The 16,461-nt window shown below is 40.8% G+C and overlaps 1 protein-coding gene across 1 annotated transcript in view; it reads left to right on the forward strand.

The window, feature by feature from the left end:
• Positions 1 to 16,461, forward strand: part of prdm6 (PR domain containing 6) — a 97,590-nt gene that overhangs the window by 63,773 nt on the left and 17,356 nt on the right. Inside the window, exon 7 of the mRNA XM_068703531.1 lies at positions 5,837 to 6,236. Coding sequence (XP_068559632.1) covers positions 5,837 to 6,236 — 400 coding nt within the window. The remainder of the gene's footprint in view (positions 1 to 5,836; positions 6,237 to 16,461) is intronic.

Consider the following 16,461-nt stretch of genomic DNA (forward strand, 5'->3'; position numbering starts at 1 on the left):
AAAAGAGACAGTTAGAGTTTATTCATTGAAGTAGATTCAAACACACACACACACACACACACACACACACACACATCAAAGACAAACACACACCCTGTGGTTGTTTACTCGTGCACGTTCCATCCAATCACAGCCGGCCGGCTTGACGCTCCGCAGCTCGGCTCCCGCCTTAACAACAACAACATGTGCACCGACGAAGAGGAGGAATCTCTTCCTCTTCGTCTCCCTCCTCGTCCACTTCTCCTCCTCTTTCTGTTTCATCTTCTACACCTTTTTTTGGGAGGCAGGGACGAGAAAAGAGGAAGTAGAGGAGAGGAAGAGGAGAGGAAGGAAGGAGGAAGATAGAAGGAGGGATAGTGTGAAGGAGAGGAAGAGGAGAGGAGGGATAGTGTGAAGGAGAGGAAGAGGAGAGGAGGGATAGTGTGAAGGAGAGGAAGAGGAGAGGAAGATAGAAGGAGGGATAGTGTGAAGGAGAGGAAGAGGAGAGGAGGGATAGTGTGAAGGAGAGGAAGAGGAGAGGAGGGATAGTGTGAAGGAGAGGAAGAGGAGAGGAAGATAGAAGGAGGGATAGTGTGAAGGAGGGGAAGAGGAGAGGAAGATAGAAGGAGGGATAGTGTGAAGGAGGGGAAGAGGAGAGAAGGGAAGAGGAGGAAGGACAGGAAGAGGAGAGGATGGAAGGAGAGGAAGATAGAAGGAGGGATAGTGTGAAGGATAGGAAAAGGAGAGGAGGGAAGAGGAGGAAGGACAGGAAGAGGAGAGGAAGATAGAAGGAGGGATAGTGTGAAGGAGGGGAAGAGGAGAAATCTCTTCCTCTTTGTCTCCTCTCCTCGTCCACTTTTCTTGATCCTCCTCTTTTCATTTCATGTGCTTCACCTTTTTGTGAGAAAGTAAAGGAGAGGATAGAAGAGGAGGAAGATAGAAGAAGGGATAGAGTGAAGGAGAGGAAGAGGAGAGTTTCAGGGATGAAGAGCTCAGGCCAGGAGGAAGAAGAGAGGAACAACAGATGTGTGAGGGAAGGACAGAGGAAAGTGAGGAACATATTTTCCGTTTCCTCCACCTCTGCAGTAAACTCCTCTTCATAAGACATATTGTTATTACCGTTATTATAATTGCCTCTATTGATTTCATGAGGCTTTATTATCTCTGGTAACTTCTTCGTATTGATCACCAACAGAGCTCTGGCATCATAACGTGAACTGTACTTCATACCAGTAAAGAGAGGAAGACAGAGAGACACTTAGCGGCGCAAACTTTCTCCCATTTAGTTCCTTGACGTCGATATCATAATATATATATAATATATAAATGTAAAAGAGTGTATCTACTAACGACGTGAAGCCATTAAAGCTCATCAATGAGCCTCACTGTTGTTCCTTCATCACCGTGAACTCTCTCTACTTTATTCTGACGCTGAATCTCACCAGAGCACCAAATGTGTATTCATCCACCGCTGAAAGTAGTCCCCGACACATGCTCTATGTAGCTTCTGTTTGTTTTAACACCGACTACAGTGACGGAGCCTTTATGATGCATGGAACAGGATGGGAGGAGCCGTCCTGATGAAGGAGAGGAGGAGGTTAAGCTGGTGGATGAACAGGGACAGAAGCTCTCAGCTCCTGTAGTCTTGAACGGTTGCTTGTCTAACTCTTCTCTGTGGTCCGTCTGTATTCACGTCACAGCCCTCTGGAAGAGGACACGCCCCTTTTATAGAGAAAGAAAACACAGACTCTGCAATGTTGCAAACATCATCTGCATAATTCTCCCATTCCGATGATGCATTTCACGCGCAGCCCAAACCGTATTGACTTTCATTTTTTGTATATGCGATGTTTGTTGCAGAGTGAATTAAGTGTTGGGCGAGCGGCGCGTAACGCCGCCGTCGATAACGCCGCTGGGCAACTTACAAATGGTGTAATTATCTCCTCATAAGGTTATTAGAGGATCAATGGAGCCCGGTGGCCCGATGACAGAGGTGAGCCGATGAAGGATGGGAGGTGGTTGTGACGAGCCGACTGCAGAGCGACGTTAGAGAGAGGAAAGACCACATGGTCCTCTAGGATTACTGAACGGTATGTTCTGAAACGTCAGAGGATGAGGCCAGAGTACTGATGAGGTTACAGTTAGTGGTTCTACTATGGGTCCTTGAGAAGTTCTGGAGTGAGACGTCCTCGTCTCAGACGTCCTCTCTCTGTCTCTGTGTCTCAGTGTCTCTGTCTCTCTGTCTCTCTGTCTCTCTGTCTCTGTCTCTCTGTCTCTCTGTCTTTTTCTCTGTCTCTCTGTCTCTGTGTTTTTGTCTCTGTGTCTTTGTCTCTGTCTCTCTGTCTCTCTGTCTCTGTATCTCTGTGTCTTTGTCTCTGTCTCTCTGTCTTTCTGTCTTTGTCTCCTCCCAGTACAGCGTGAGACTCACGTCATGATCAGAGAGGAAAGGTTGTAGAACTCTGGTCGTCTCAAACACAATAAAAACCTCACGAGTGAGTTCATCACAACATGTGACCAACGAGCAGAACACCAGTCTGTCTGTGGAGCAGCAGTCAGGTAACGGTGGTGATGTCATCCGTTAGTGATGTCGTACGGTAGTGACGTCGTACGGTAGTGATGTAGTAGTAGGTAGTGAACAGGACCATCAATGAAAGATGATCACTGAGGTCATTGATGAGCTGCGAATGTATTCTAAAGAGTTTAGAACTTCTTGTGTCGCTGCTCAAGAAAGACTATTTGTTTACATACAAGAATAAGACAGAAATGTAGATTATTTTCCTTGTTAATTGTCTTTTTTCTCTCACAAATCAATCAAAAAGAACCGGTATCGATAAAGAGCGGAACAGATAAGCAGAATCGATAAGAGTTGTAGTATTGATGAAATCCTAACGATACCGATCCATTGAAGGAAAATGGTCCCAAAGACGTGGTGGACTCGTAAATACTACGTAGTTTTCCATACTGAAAATATGAAGACCCAAACGCTGTTCAATGGTTCAATGGAAAGAGACAAAGGTCCTCTGAGTCACAGCTAAATGAGAGAAGGAGGAATCAGCATCATTGGTGAAAGAAACTGGAAGATTAGATTTAAACAGGAACGGCTTCCTGTTTCAGTGCAAAGAGTTTCACACAAAAAAAAGCAGCGTAGAACAAGCTGGAGTTAACTTTAACAAAGCTCTTCTTCAGACTCCACAGCTGGAACATCAGCTGAACCAATCTCAGGTTAGACCTCTTCAATGTAGCCACTGAGTAGACTGCAGAGGACCCAAAGAGAAACAGACAAACCCAATATTTAGAGTTCGGTAGTGATCGAGGGTCGCTGACGCTTTTCTGGACCGTAAAACAAATTCAACATCCAAGTTCAACAGCGTTCTCCCCGTCATGTAGCACTGTGGGAACATCCACCAAATAGAAAGTTGGATGTCTTTCTTCTTTTGAGGCCCAAACTATTTAAAAAGTAAACAAAACATTTGGTGTCAGAATTAATCTGTTTTCTCTCTGTTAAAATAGTTAATATTCCGTAATTATGTTTGATTTTGGGAATAAACCCACTCTGTGAAAGATCATGGCCGACACGTCGGTTAAAGATGAGACTTGACTTATGTGTCTGGTGTCTCAAAGAGGAAGTCAGACGATTCTACTTTCTGCCAAAATATGACCCCCCCCCCCCAAGGGAACAAATACAGTTTGTCATTATTGTAATTCATTTTCCAGAGAAACCAGTTATGCAGGATAAAAAGTGAAACCATCCACAGTTAAAGTAAGACAAGCCCTCTTAATGTCATTTCCAACATAATGAAGGGTTATGGAGTCCAGGTCTGTCAGTTGGTCGTACCACAGAAAAAGAACACAGCCGAACTCTGGGTCAAGTGAGGACAGCTGGCATCAGCTGGTTCACCCCAAAATCTAATATACACACTTTAATACAATATCTTTTTCCTGTTAATGTCATTTTACTTGACCAGCAACACTTTTGCATCCCAAATCTATCCATCTATTGTCTGCCTCTTACATTTATCTTGCTTCCAAGCTCAGTTTGGTTTTGTTAGAAAGCACTTATCAAAACAGACACAAAGTTCCTTATAAAATAAATAAAGTTATGAGCGCATGAAACACAAAAACTTAAGAATATGTTAGACAAAGGACTAGAGAACAATGGTGAAAACAATAACTGATATAAAATACAAAATGAGTTTAGTTCGGGGCGTGTTCACCCCATCCTTGTTTACTCGTAGTGTAGCATGCTAGTTAGCATGCTAACTAGCCACCTGTTAAAGGAGTAAAAACAACTTAACTTCATCTACACACTCTTGTCACAGCGCAGGAAAACACATCACAAGGAAATTGTATGAAGAGCCAACTGTATAAGCAATAAACAAACATTTCCACCACATGGTTTTTGTTCACAACTTCTGGATTGTTTGAGTTTTGCCTTTTGAGAACAGAAACCGGATCATTTGGGAAAACTGAAATAATGTACCATCCTCGCATTTGGTTCCATTCGGGAAGTGGACTTTTAGGTGTGAAAACATAAAGTAAGAATGTACTTTAATGTTCTTAATACTGGTACAATCAGGAGCAGTAGCATTTGGCAATACTACTTGTGGTAAAAGTATTTAGAATACCAGTCGTTCTAGCAGCAGCAGCAGTGATGATCATAGAGGAAGTTGGAGTTCAGTAATATTTATAGGTAAAATATTTGTGCTAGATGTAGGAGCATAAGTATTATTGGTAGTAACGGGACTAGTAGTATTACCAGTGTTATTATTAATATTGTTAAGAAGTGCTGCAAAGGTAGTAATGATATTAGGAGTAGCAGCACCATTAACAGTAGAAGTGGCATTAGTACTGGTAGTACTAGAACTATAAACGTAGTAAATGAAAAGTCACTCATCATGTGGTAACCAGCAAGAGGCCCCGTTTGGGACCCTCAGCCATAGTTTGAGGAACATGTCTGTGGTCAGAGGGAGGAGCAGTGTGTCACTGTAGCTGTACTAATGAACAGACTCCAAACAGCCTAACTAGACCCCATAATTCCATTCACTGGAACCAGGAGCTGCAGTTTGCCCGGGGCTAGCCAGGCGGATCTGGCCTCAGTTAGGACAACGTGGCTGCCTCTCTGTTTCCATCACAACAGCAAAAAAATATGAATTGCTTTAATTCATGAAGCGCAGCACAAAAGATGAGACTTGGTCCCGGTGACTTGGTCCCGGGTAGTTATCTTAGCTGGCCTTTCTCCACGACCACGTCCTCCAGCTCCTCCCTGGGCATCCTGAGACTCTCCCAAGCCAGGTCAGATATGTGATCCCTCCAGTATGTTGTGGATCTGCCTCAATGCAATGGATCCCCCAGCGTTGGTCTCTGGATGTGTCCAGAGTACGTCCACAGGCAGGGGTCCTGAGTAAATGCTGAACCACCTCAACGGACTCCTTACAGCATGAAGGATCGCTGATTCTCCTGAGTTCCTTCTAGATATCTAAACTCCTCGTTCTGTCTTTAAAGTAGAGAAACTAATTTTATTTGTTTGCATCTAAATTCTTGAACAAGAGCTCGTAACCATAGGTGAGCCTTTTGGTGGAGCCCAGGACAGCCTGGGTCGGCAGGTGAAGGACTGGTGAACCAAAATATTTGCATCCTGTGTTTGTTCGTAACCACTCTCTTGAATGTTATAGTGTGTTTTTAAGAGTCAGCAACTTTTGCCTAACCCACAGTTTTGTTGTAAACAGTGTAAGAAAACACTGTGGTTTTGTTTTTCTTTACTTTAGGGGACTTTTATTGTGAAAGTCTTTCTCAAAACTCACCAAACACCTGCATAGCCCAATCATTTCTGTCTTTTATGTTTTTTTTTGGTCTCCAGTAAATGTCCCAACCACAGTAGTGGAAGCGATGACCCGGCAGGAGTCCCTTCAATCCTTCAGCAAGAACGGCAAACCCTCCTCCTCCACCTCCTCCTCCTCTTCGTCTTCCTCCTCTTCCACCCCCTCCTCCACCGCCCTCATGCGCTCCATGGTCTTCCCCCACTCCCCCTGCCCCAGGAACTTCTCCCTCTTGGACAAGGTCGGGATCGGGGTTCAGTCGGACCTCAGTTACGGCCAGTTGGGGTCGAAGAACCAGCGAGTCCTGGCGAGCCCGACCTCCACCAGCCAGCTCAGCAGTGACTTCAGCGACTGGCACCTGTGGAAGTGTGGCCAGTGCTTCAAGACCTTCACCCAGAGGATCCTGCTGCAGATGCACGTCTGTCCGCAGAATCCAGACAGGTAAGACGGCATCTATTAAGAGTCCATTTTTTCATTTCAATTGATTTTGTATAGCCCAGAATCACAGATTTGCCATGAATCAGAAAAGGACAAACTCCTGAGTCCAAAACTCCCCAGTAACAAAAGAGTTATAGCTTATTTATTTGTCTTTAATAATGTCAATGATGCATAAACCCACTAGCTGTAATAACACAATCTGTTACAGAGTTCTTTAATTCCTTACTGATACTCAAATGTTTGAAAAATTTTCACAAAAGATAATTTTCCTGGTGTTTCCCATCATGCTTTTCACACCACAAGCATCTCAGTTTGGAGTAGACTTTGTACGGGTTCAACTGGTAGATGCTCTGCAGTGCGAGCTTGAGAATGACCCCTCCTGCTTCCCATCTATGCTTCTACAAAATTCCAGAGTTGACCATCTGAAGCAACTGTGTTTCAGTTAGGCCCCTTTTTTTTCGGAGTTTGCCTCATGTTTTACCCATGTTAGGGATTTTCTCCGGCTTCCTCCCACAGTCCAAAGACGGTTGTGAGCGGTTGTCCAGGGTTTACCACGCTTTTAGCCCAAAGCAAAGTCAGCTGGGATTGTCTGAGTGGTCAGTGTTTTGCCCAAGGACACTTCGATATGCGCACTGGAGGAGCCGGGGATTGAACCACCGATTGTCAGATTAGAAGACGACCCGCTCCACCTCTTTTGAGTATTTTTACTCCGATATAGTGAATTTAAAATCAAGACTCTGGCTAATCACAAGATTGTTTCCTGTAACTTCTGATGGCTAAAGCACAATTAAATTGTTAATGAAACACAATTTACCCTTAAACAACATTAGTGTTTGTATGTCAGTATTATAGCCATAGGAACTCTTGTATTTGCTATAACGTGGTGAACATGACACAGCATTCACATTCTAAAACCGGTAGTTGCAGTTTTCCTGAAGCAGCCGGCACACCAGACATTTAGTTTAATAATTTATTACTTTGGATGTCTCATCATCGCACCATTTGTGTGTGACAGAAAGTGGGAGTTTGTGGATAAGAGTGAAGAGAGTGTAAAAGTGTCTTGAGTGTGTATAACATCTGCCAACTTAATTATAAACAGCGTGGAGGGAGGAAGAGGAGCCGTGATGTGTGTGTTTGTATTTGTGTATTGGGGGGGGGGGGGGAGGGGGGATGTATTGGAAATTTTTTGCTTAGCTTTATTTTTTTTTTAGCTGGGGAGAGTGTCGGAGCGGCATATAAATCAACGCTGTGCGTCAGTGAGAAATACCTTGCCTTACGGTGACAGGGCCAGGAAAACAGATGCCACTTATTCAATAAACTAATACTCATAGGGAAGAAAAATGTGGGCTGGATGTGGAGTGGGGGTGAGGGAGGGTCGATGTGGAGCTGCCTGTCAATAGGAAGGTTTTATGGGACAGAGGAGCAGATAGAATTCAGCTGAACAAGCCAAACTGGCCCGAATCCTGGAGCTCCAAGGCCCCTCTGTACCTCATGCTCATGTGGCCTGGTGTTGGACCAGTATGCCCATCGCAGCGTCGGTCTACCCTGAGTCCTTCCCACTAAGTACATCTCACCTCCTTTAGGGGGCTTTTCTAGGGCTTCAACTTCAATGTTAATGATTCAAAAACTTCCATACGTCCTATAGGTGTTTATAGTGGTCTTTGAGGGGGTTCTTGGAGTCCTGAAGGTGGTTCCAGCACTCATTGGGTAACTTCTATATGTCCTATAGGTGTTTATAGTGGTCTTTGAGGGGGTTCTTGGAGTCCTGAAGGTGGTTCCAGCACTCATTGGGTAACTTCTATATGTCCTATAGGTGTTTATAGTGGTCTTTGAGGGGGTTCTTGGAGTCCTGAAGGTGGTTCCAGCACTCATTGGGTAACTTCTATATGTCCTATAGGTGTTTATAGTGGTCTTTGAGGGGGTTCTTGGAGTCCTGTAGGGGGTTCTAGCACTCATTGATTAACTTCTATATGTTCTTTAGGTGGTTATATTGGTCTTTGAGGATTACGGACCTTCACTCAGTAATTGAGGGGGTTCTTGGACTCCTGTAGGGGGTTCTAGCACTCATCGAGTAACTTCTATACGTTCTTTAGGTGGTTATAGTGGTCTTTGAGGATTACGGACCTTCACTCAGTAATTGAGGGGGTTCCATGGGTCCTTCCAGGCTTTTATACTGGTCATTGAAGAGGCTCTAGGGTTTTTTGTGGTCCATGTGTTTCTAGATTTCCTTTCGGAGGTTTTAGGGCTCTTTTACGTGGTTAACCATTAAAGCCGTTACCACACTAACACCCTTCATGTTGTTTACTTCCATTAGTCACTCCTGTATCATCTTTGGAGAGACAGGTTTCAGTCTTTTAGACATTAAACCAATATGTCCTGTCCGTGTACAAAGGAACCTGGCTTGATTTCTTAACGCGTCTCTCCCGTCATGCATATTTATTAATGTTTACTTTATGGGAATATTTGAAGCTGAAGACTGATGGCTCTTTACATCTCTTTCAGGTTTGTTTTTTTTCCTGCTGACTGTTTCTTTTTCCGAACTTTTTTCTCGTCTTCTGTGTCATTTCACCCGAATCGATCATCAGACCAGCAGTTTGTTTATGTCAGAGAGGCCTTGGAAGTGCTTTCGATTCAGTTTCTAACTGGTGTCAGAATGTAGAGTACTGTTAAAGTTTTGTGATGACGATGAGCGATGAATCAGGGGAAAAAAATCTGAACATAAATGGACTGCGTTTCTACTTACAGGTTTGACATATTACAAAAAAAGCAAAGGCAGTGTAAACCAATACAATGTAGGAAATTAATAACTGCTTTAATGATTGATGTGTTTACTGCACTGGTGTGTAAAAGAGTCATTAGTGCTCTTACTGAGCGCTTTGATCTCCACTGTTCACAACCCAGATGTCATGCTGGTGGTTCATGTTGAGACGTGATTGTTTATATGGATATAATCACACTTGTATATCAAAGGACAGACAGTTTACAGCTGATTGAAAGCATGTTTCATCACACGGTTGACTTTATAGAGGAATTAGATGTTAATTTTGTCATTTGTTTTTATCATCTAGCGAAGAATTGGCTTCGGTTTTTCCATACGATTAAACATGCTCTACTACTGAAGACCTCAATAATCTCACATGAGTAATGGAGCATGTTCAATGTTCAACTTCATCACCGGGAAGCCAGATTATTGACCAAGCAAGACGTTTTCCCCAAAAATGAACCTGAAAAAAGCCTTTAGATGTAGATTTTTTTCACTTAAATGGAGGTTTGAATTGTCTTTATGAGCTTTATGTTTCGTGTAGCTTGTGCTCTTATCCACAGGTGAAGATTTGACAACATGCAGACTAATAAGCAGCATTTATGCAGCGACTCAGATTGAGATTCTGGAGATTTTTTTTATTACCTCAAGACCATGATTGTAGCGTACAAAAAAAAGTACAATATAATAATAACAAATTATAAAACAAAACAATGGAATGAAGCAGAAGTAGAATTTTCTTCAAGAAAGAACCTACTTTACGTGTAACTTGTGGCTTATGCAAGTGCAAAAGTAAGACGCAGAGGGAGAAGAGGTTGTGTTTAGTGTCTTAATGAATCATAGTTTGTGTTTTGGGCGTAGCATGAATTAAACCCATCAGATTGCCGTCTCTCATTCCCTTTAAAAGACAGAGCTGCCGGCACCTGGCGCAGTGAAAAATGTTGCTTTTTGAAAGGTTGAACGCCAACAAACTTAGATTGAGGCCAAATATTTCGGGAGATAAAAACATGTTGGGAAATTTGGAAATGACGACATCTTTCTTTTTTTCAGTATATTGTGACTTTTGGACTTGAACAATCCTACGCAGCGACCACTGGAATCTAATTCTGCAAATAGTACTAATATTGTTAGTATCTGCCACTGTCAATGACAACATACAATGATAAATAACAGGCATTGTTGATTAAACAAAAAATGAGAAGCTGCAAAGCGTTGAAGGAGTAGCGTTCCTCCACCGGCAGACATTTAGTGTTGAGGTCGGTGTTTTTCTCTCAGACCTCTGGGACTCCAGATGGCTTCTAACCTGCTAAATGAACATTCATTATCTCCAATTACTATTAAACTTTAATCAGCCACTTAACATTAAATCATCACTGATTATGTATTTGTGTTTACATTTTGTCAAAGCAGATAAAAGCAGGTGTGAAGTCATCGTTTTACCTTCATCATCGAGTCTCTACAGACGTCATGAGTCAATGAGTTTGTGCTGGAGGTCAACTCTAATGATCTACTTCTGTGTTAGGGTTTCATATTTAATGCTTGATTCACACACACACATATGTCTGCTATTAGAAAATGATGGATGGCACATACATTAAAAATAGTTTTTTTAGGTATAAAATTATTCATTTTTGGCATGTTTACAGACTGGATCAACTCTAGATTTCAGAAAATTGGAGTGATTAATATGTATTTTTGAGACAGTGTTAAATGATTTTAGTTGACATTTGCAGCTCACAGCAGCAATATACCTTCTGTGTTTACACATTGAGTTCAATACAACACAACACTGTGCTGTAACTACACGCTTAACAATGAGTCGCACCGCCTTCTTTTAAATCTTCAACACAGTAGATTGTAAGAATATAATGGTTTAGTGGTGCTCATAATTGTTTTGTAGTAATCAAAGTAATATGTTAAAATATACATGATTTATTGATGTTAAAAATATGTTTTAACCAGGCGGCAACCTCTGTTAAAGCCTCCGTAAAGCTGCATTCTAGTGACCACCAGGGGGCGACTCCTCTGGTTGTATAGAAGTCTAGTCTAAAATGACTCTACTTCTCTCTTGATTTATTCCCTCAGTAAACATTGTAAACATGAGTTTATGGTCTCAATCTCTAGTTTACAGTCTTCTTCAATACAGCATGATGTTCATTTAGTACATTATGCTCCATTTAGAGTCACACAGTCCATAAAGCAGGGGATGCTTTAGGGGGCGGGGCTACACAGTGATTGACAGGTCTGTACCATGGCGCCAGGCGTCTGGTCTGGGAGTTGTCTGTGTTTTTTGTGTTACAACTTTAACATTTTCACATTGTGTTTACACGTCATGGAAGTTAATTTTAACAATTTGTGTGCAAAAAAAACAAGATGGCGACGACCAAAAATGCGGAACTCGTCACTTGAAAACGTCCGTCCTCAAACACAACAACTCCATCCTCTTCCTGTACTTATATATATACATATATATATATATATATATATATATATATGTATATATACAGTCTGTGTCTCACCAGTCGAAGGCTCACTTGCTGTTCTGTGAGCTGAGAAAATTCACAATAACAACATGTAAATGTTTGCATGTCGGGCTAAAACAAGACTGTTGACATTTAGGAGATTTATCACCCAGCAGTGAGGACATATTTGCATTTAACACTAACACAGATGTGTGTGTGTGTGTGTGTGTGTGTGTGTGTGTGTGTGTGTGTGTGTGTTGTCCCTGCTGGACACACAGATGTGTTGAAAAATCACTTTCCTCTTTGTTTTTTTGCCGGCGTGTCGCTGCAGGAGGAACTGATAATGATCCATCACTGTGATGGACGGGCTTGTAGAAATTCCTTGAAAGTCTATTTTTATCAGTCCTGTTGACCGCTATCATAAAACTAAAATATGTATGTGTTGCATCTGCATACGAGTGGATTCTCACATGTTTAAATTGTCTGTAGAGTGAATTTGACATTTGACAGTGTGATTTATTGAAAAACTGAATCTATATATTCAGTTTTACATTTGTGATTTCTGGCTTCTGGCTTTAATTTGATGCCACACCACTCTTCAAATGTAATAATGAACCAGTTTAAAGTAGGAGTGACACTGCCGTCAGTGAACGCACCACACACAGTGATGAAAGTAGTCGGTGTCTTCATGAATCGATGGATTAAAAGCTTTACAAGTCCTCTTTAGTGATCACTAAACTCCTAAACTACACTACCCATAATCCACAGCCCCCCAAAAACAAACAAACAACCCCAGATCAGTCTCTGTGCTGACATGATCTTGGCTGCTTGCTTGCTTTTTGTTCTGGACTCATGTGATGAGAACAACTGGCTGATGAGAGGACGTTATGTGAGCTTTCTGCTTTAATAGGTCGCTCAATACGCTCACAGAGAAACCTAGATGAAGGAAGAGCAGTGTGGTGTGTTTGTGTGCAGCTCCACCGGTTTATTTCTGCTCATATACATACAGTGTATATGTGTGTGTGTGTGTGTGTGTGTGTGTGTGTGTGTGTGTGTGTGTGTGTGTGTGTGTGTGTTTAGAGAGCCATTGATTGTGTATTGACGAGGCGGGAGCAGTGATTTATAGCTGCTGGTCTCTGGAGGAATAATGTCTTCATACATAGGCGGACAGACGAGTCATCCTCACAGCGCAGATATAACTCCTTATGGATTAGACCGACTCCACACGGGTCAATCAACACACTTCACTGTGCATCACTGCACGCCGCAAACACACACACACACACACACACACACACACACACACACACACACAGTTACAATGAGTCACAGAGGTCCGGTCCAAAATCAACTTTAAAGCTCATAAAACTAAAAGAACATTTTTCTCTTTTTACTTGGTTTTGTTCAAACATTGCTTCTTCTTCTTCTTTTTGGGTGTTTTGTGGCGTGTCAGGTTGCTCCTATAAGGATTTCATATCTCTTGCTTTGTAATGAGAGATTAGATTTTAACTTTCCTGGAGATAATACTTGTTAGCAGGATAAATCACGTTTCTTTTTTTTTATGGTATTATTATTGCATTTATTGGTTTTGTTACACCCTTATCCTTATCTCTAGAAATGTCATCAAAATGACACTTGCTCACACAAAGTTCCTCTAACAAGTGTATTTGTGTTGGAAGCACTTGTTTTAAGAGAATATGAATGTTATTTTGATTCAATGTAACAAGGGTTCGGTTTAAAAGCCACGTTGACCAAAAGGCTGAGACACGTAGCTCTGTCTTCCCGTACTTCCTGTTGTTTCTAGAGGCTTTTATTGTGAAGTCTTCCTCTCCTTGATTCGTCGTGTTCTGATTGAGTTGTTGGACTCAGACGTTGGTTTGTTTCTGTAGTTTTCTGTTTTAACGTTGTGGTGCATTGAGAGCCGGTTGGCATTGGTTTTCTTTCCGTGTCTCCGTCATCAGCTGGTGAGTTTAGCGGTTGGACGCTGCTCTGCTGTTGTTCCCACACGCTGTGCTGAAAGGAGACACAAGGTTTATTATCCTGAACTGTGTTTCACAGACGTGTTGAAAATGATGAAGTTCATGGATCTCACACACACACACACACACACACACACACACACACACACACACACACACACACACACACTTTTGGAGGCGGGGCTGGGTGGGAACAACATGGCAGCCGGTTCAACTCTCATCAACCCGTCCAAACCAAAGTAGTATTAGTTTGCCTGTGAGTCCGTCGCTGTGTTGACTCTGAACATATTTGTCCGTCTGCTGTCAAATAAGAGGAGTAACAACAGACTGTATCAGTTAAATAAGAGGAGTAACAACAGACTGTATCAGTTAAATAAGAGGAGTAACAACAGACTGTAACAGTTAAATAAGAGGAGTAACAACAGACTGTATCAGTTAAATAAGAGGAGTAACAACAGACTGTATCAGATAAATAAGAGGAGTAACAACAGACTGTGTCAGTTAAATAAGAGGAGTAACAACAGACTGTATCAGTTAAATAAGAGGAGTAACAACAGACTGTATCAGTTAAATAAGAGGAGTAACAACAGACTGTAACAGTTAAATAAGAGGAGTAACAACAGACTGTATCAGATAAATAAGAGGAGTAACAACAGACTGTATCAGATAAATAAGAGGAGTAATAACAGACTGTATCAGTTAAATAAGAGGAGTAACAACAGACTGTATCAGTTAAATAAGAGGAGTAACAACAGACTGTATCAGTTAAATAAGAGGAGTAACAACAGACTGTATCAGTTAAATAAGAGGAGTAACAACAGACTGTATCAGTTAAATAAGAGGAGTAACAACAGACTGTATCAGTTAAATAAGAGGAGTAACAACAGACTGTAACAGATAAATAAGAGGAGTAACAACAGACTGTATCAGATAAATAAGAGGAGTAACAACAGACTGTATCAGTTAAATAAGAGGAGTAATAACAGACTGTATCAGTTAAATAAGAGGAGTAATAACAGACTGTATCAGTTAAATAAGAGGAGTAACAACAGACTGTATCAGTTAAATAAGAGGAGTAACAACAGACTGTGTCAGTTAAATAATAGGAGTAACAACAGACTGTATCAGATAAATAAGAGGAGTAACAACAGACTGTATCAGTTAAATAAGAGGAGTAATAACAGACTGTATCAGATAAATAAGAGGAGTAACAACAGACTGTGTCAGTTAAATAAGAGGAGTAACAACAGACTGTATCAGTTAAATAAGAGGAGTAACAACAGACTGTGTCAGTTAAATAATAGGAGTAACAACAGACTGTATCAGATAAATAAGAGGAGTAACAACAGACTGTGTCAGTTAAATAAGAGGAGTAATAACAGACTGTATCAGTTAAATAAGAGGAGTAACAACAGACTGTATCAGTTAAATAAGAGGAGTAACAACAGACTGTGTCAGTTAAATAAGAGGAGTAACAACAGACTGTATCAGATAAATAAGAGGAGTAACAACAGACTGTAACAGTTAAATAAGAGGAGTAACAACAGACTGTTTCAGATAAATAAGAGGAGTAACAACAGACTGTATCAGTTAAATAAGAGGAGTAACAACAGACTGTATCAGTTAAATAAGAGGAGTAACAACAGACTGTAACAGATAAATAAGAGGAGTAACAACAGACTGTATCAGTTAAATAAGAGGAGTAACAACAGACTGTATCAGTTAAATAAGAGGAGTAACAACAGACTGTAACAGATAAATAAGAGGAGTAACAACAGACTGTATCAGTTAAATAAGAGGAGTAACAACAGACTGTAACAGATAAATAAGAGGAGTAACAACAGACTGTATCAGTTAAATAAGAGGAGTAATAACAGACTGTATCAGTTAAATAAGAGGAGTAACAACAGACTGTATCAGTTAAATAAGAGGAGTAACAACAGACTGTATCAGTTAAATAAGAGGAGTAACAACAGACTGTAACAGATAAATAAGAGGAGTAACAACAGACTGTATCAGTTAAATAAGAGGAGTAACAACAGACTGTATCAGTTAAATAAGAGGAGTAACAACAGACTGTATCAGATAAATAAGAGGAGTAACAACAGACTGTACCAGTTAAATAAGAGGAGTAACAACAGACTGTATCAGATAAATAAGAGGAGTAACAACAGACTGTGTCAGTTAAATAAGAGGAGTAACAACAGACTGTATCAGTTAAATAAGAGGAGTAACAACAGACTGTATCAGTTAAATAAGAGGAGTAACAACAGACTGTATCAGATAAATAAGAGGAGTAACAGCAGACTGTGTCAGTTAAATAAGAGGAGTAACAACAGACTGTGTCAGTTAAATAAGAGGAGTAACAACAGACTGTATCAGTTAAATAAGAGGAGTAACAACAGACTGTATCAGTTAAATAAGAGGAGTAACAACAGACTGTATCAGATAAATAAGAGGAGTAACAACAGACTGTATCAGTTAAATAAGAGGAGTAACAACAGACTGTAACAGTTAAATAAGAGGAGTAACAACAGACTGTATCAGTTAAATAAGAGGAGTAACAACAGACTGTATCAGTTAAATAAGAGGAGTAATAACAGACTGTAACAGTTAAATAAGAGGAGTAACAACAGACTGTATCAGATAAATAAGAGGAGTAACAACAGACTGTGTCAGTTAAATAAGAGGAGTAACAACAGACTGTATCAGTTAAATAAGAGGAGTAATAACAGACTGTATCAGTTAAATAAGAGGAGTAAGAACAGACTGTAACAGATAAATAAGAGGAGTAACAACAGACTGTATCAGTTAAATAAGAGGAGTAACAACAGACTGTATCAGATAAATAAGAGGAGTAAGAACAGACTGTATCAGTTAAATAAGAGGAGTAACAACAGACTGTGTCAGTTAAATAAGAGGAGTAACAACAGACTGTGTCAGTTAAATAAGAGGAGTAACAACAGACTGTATCAGTTAAATAAGAGGAGTAACAACAGACTGTATCAGTTAAATAAGAGGAGTAA

This window comes from Cebidichthys violaceus, unplaced genomic scaffold, assembly GCF_023349555.1.
Source record: "Cebidichthys violaceus isolate CVI_PGR_0920_01 unplaced genomic scaffold, fCebVio1.0.p SCAF_9, whole genome shotgun sequence".
Taxonomy (NCBI): Eukaryota; Metazoa; Chordata; class Actinopteri; order Perciformes; family Stichaeidae; genus Cebidichthys; species Cebidichthys violaceus.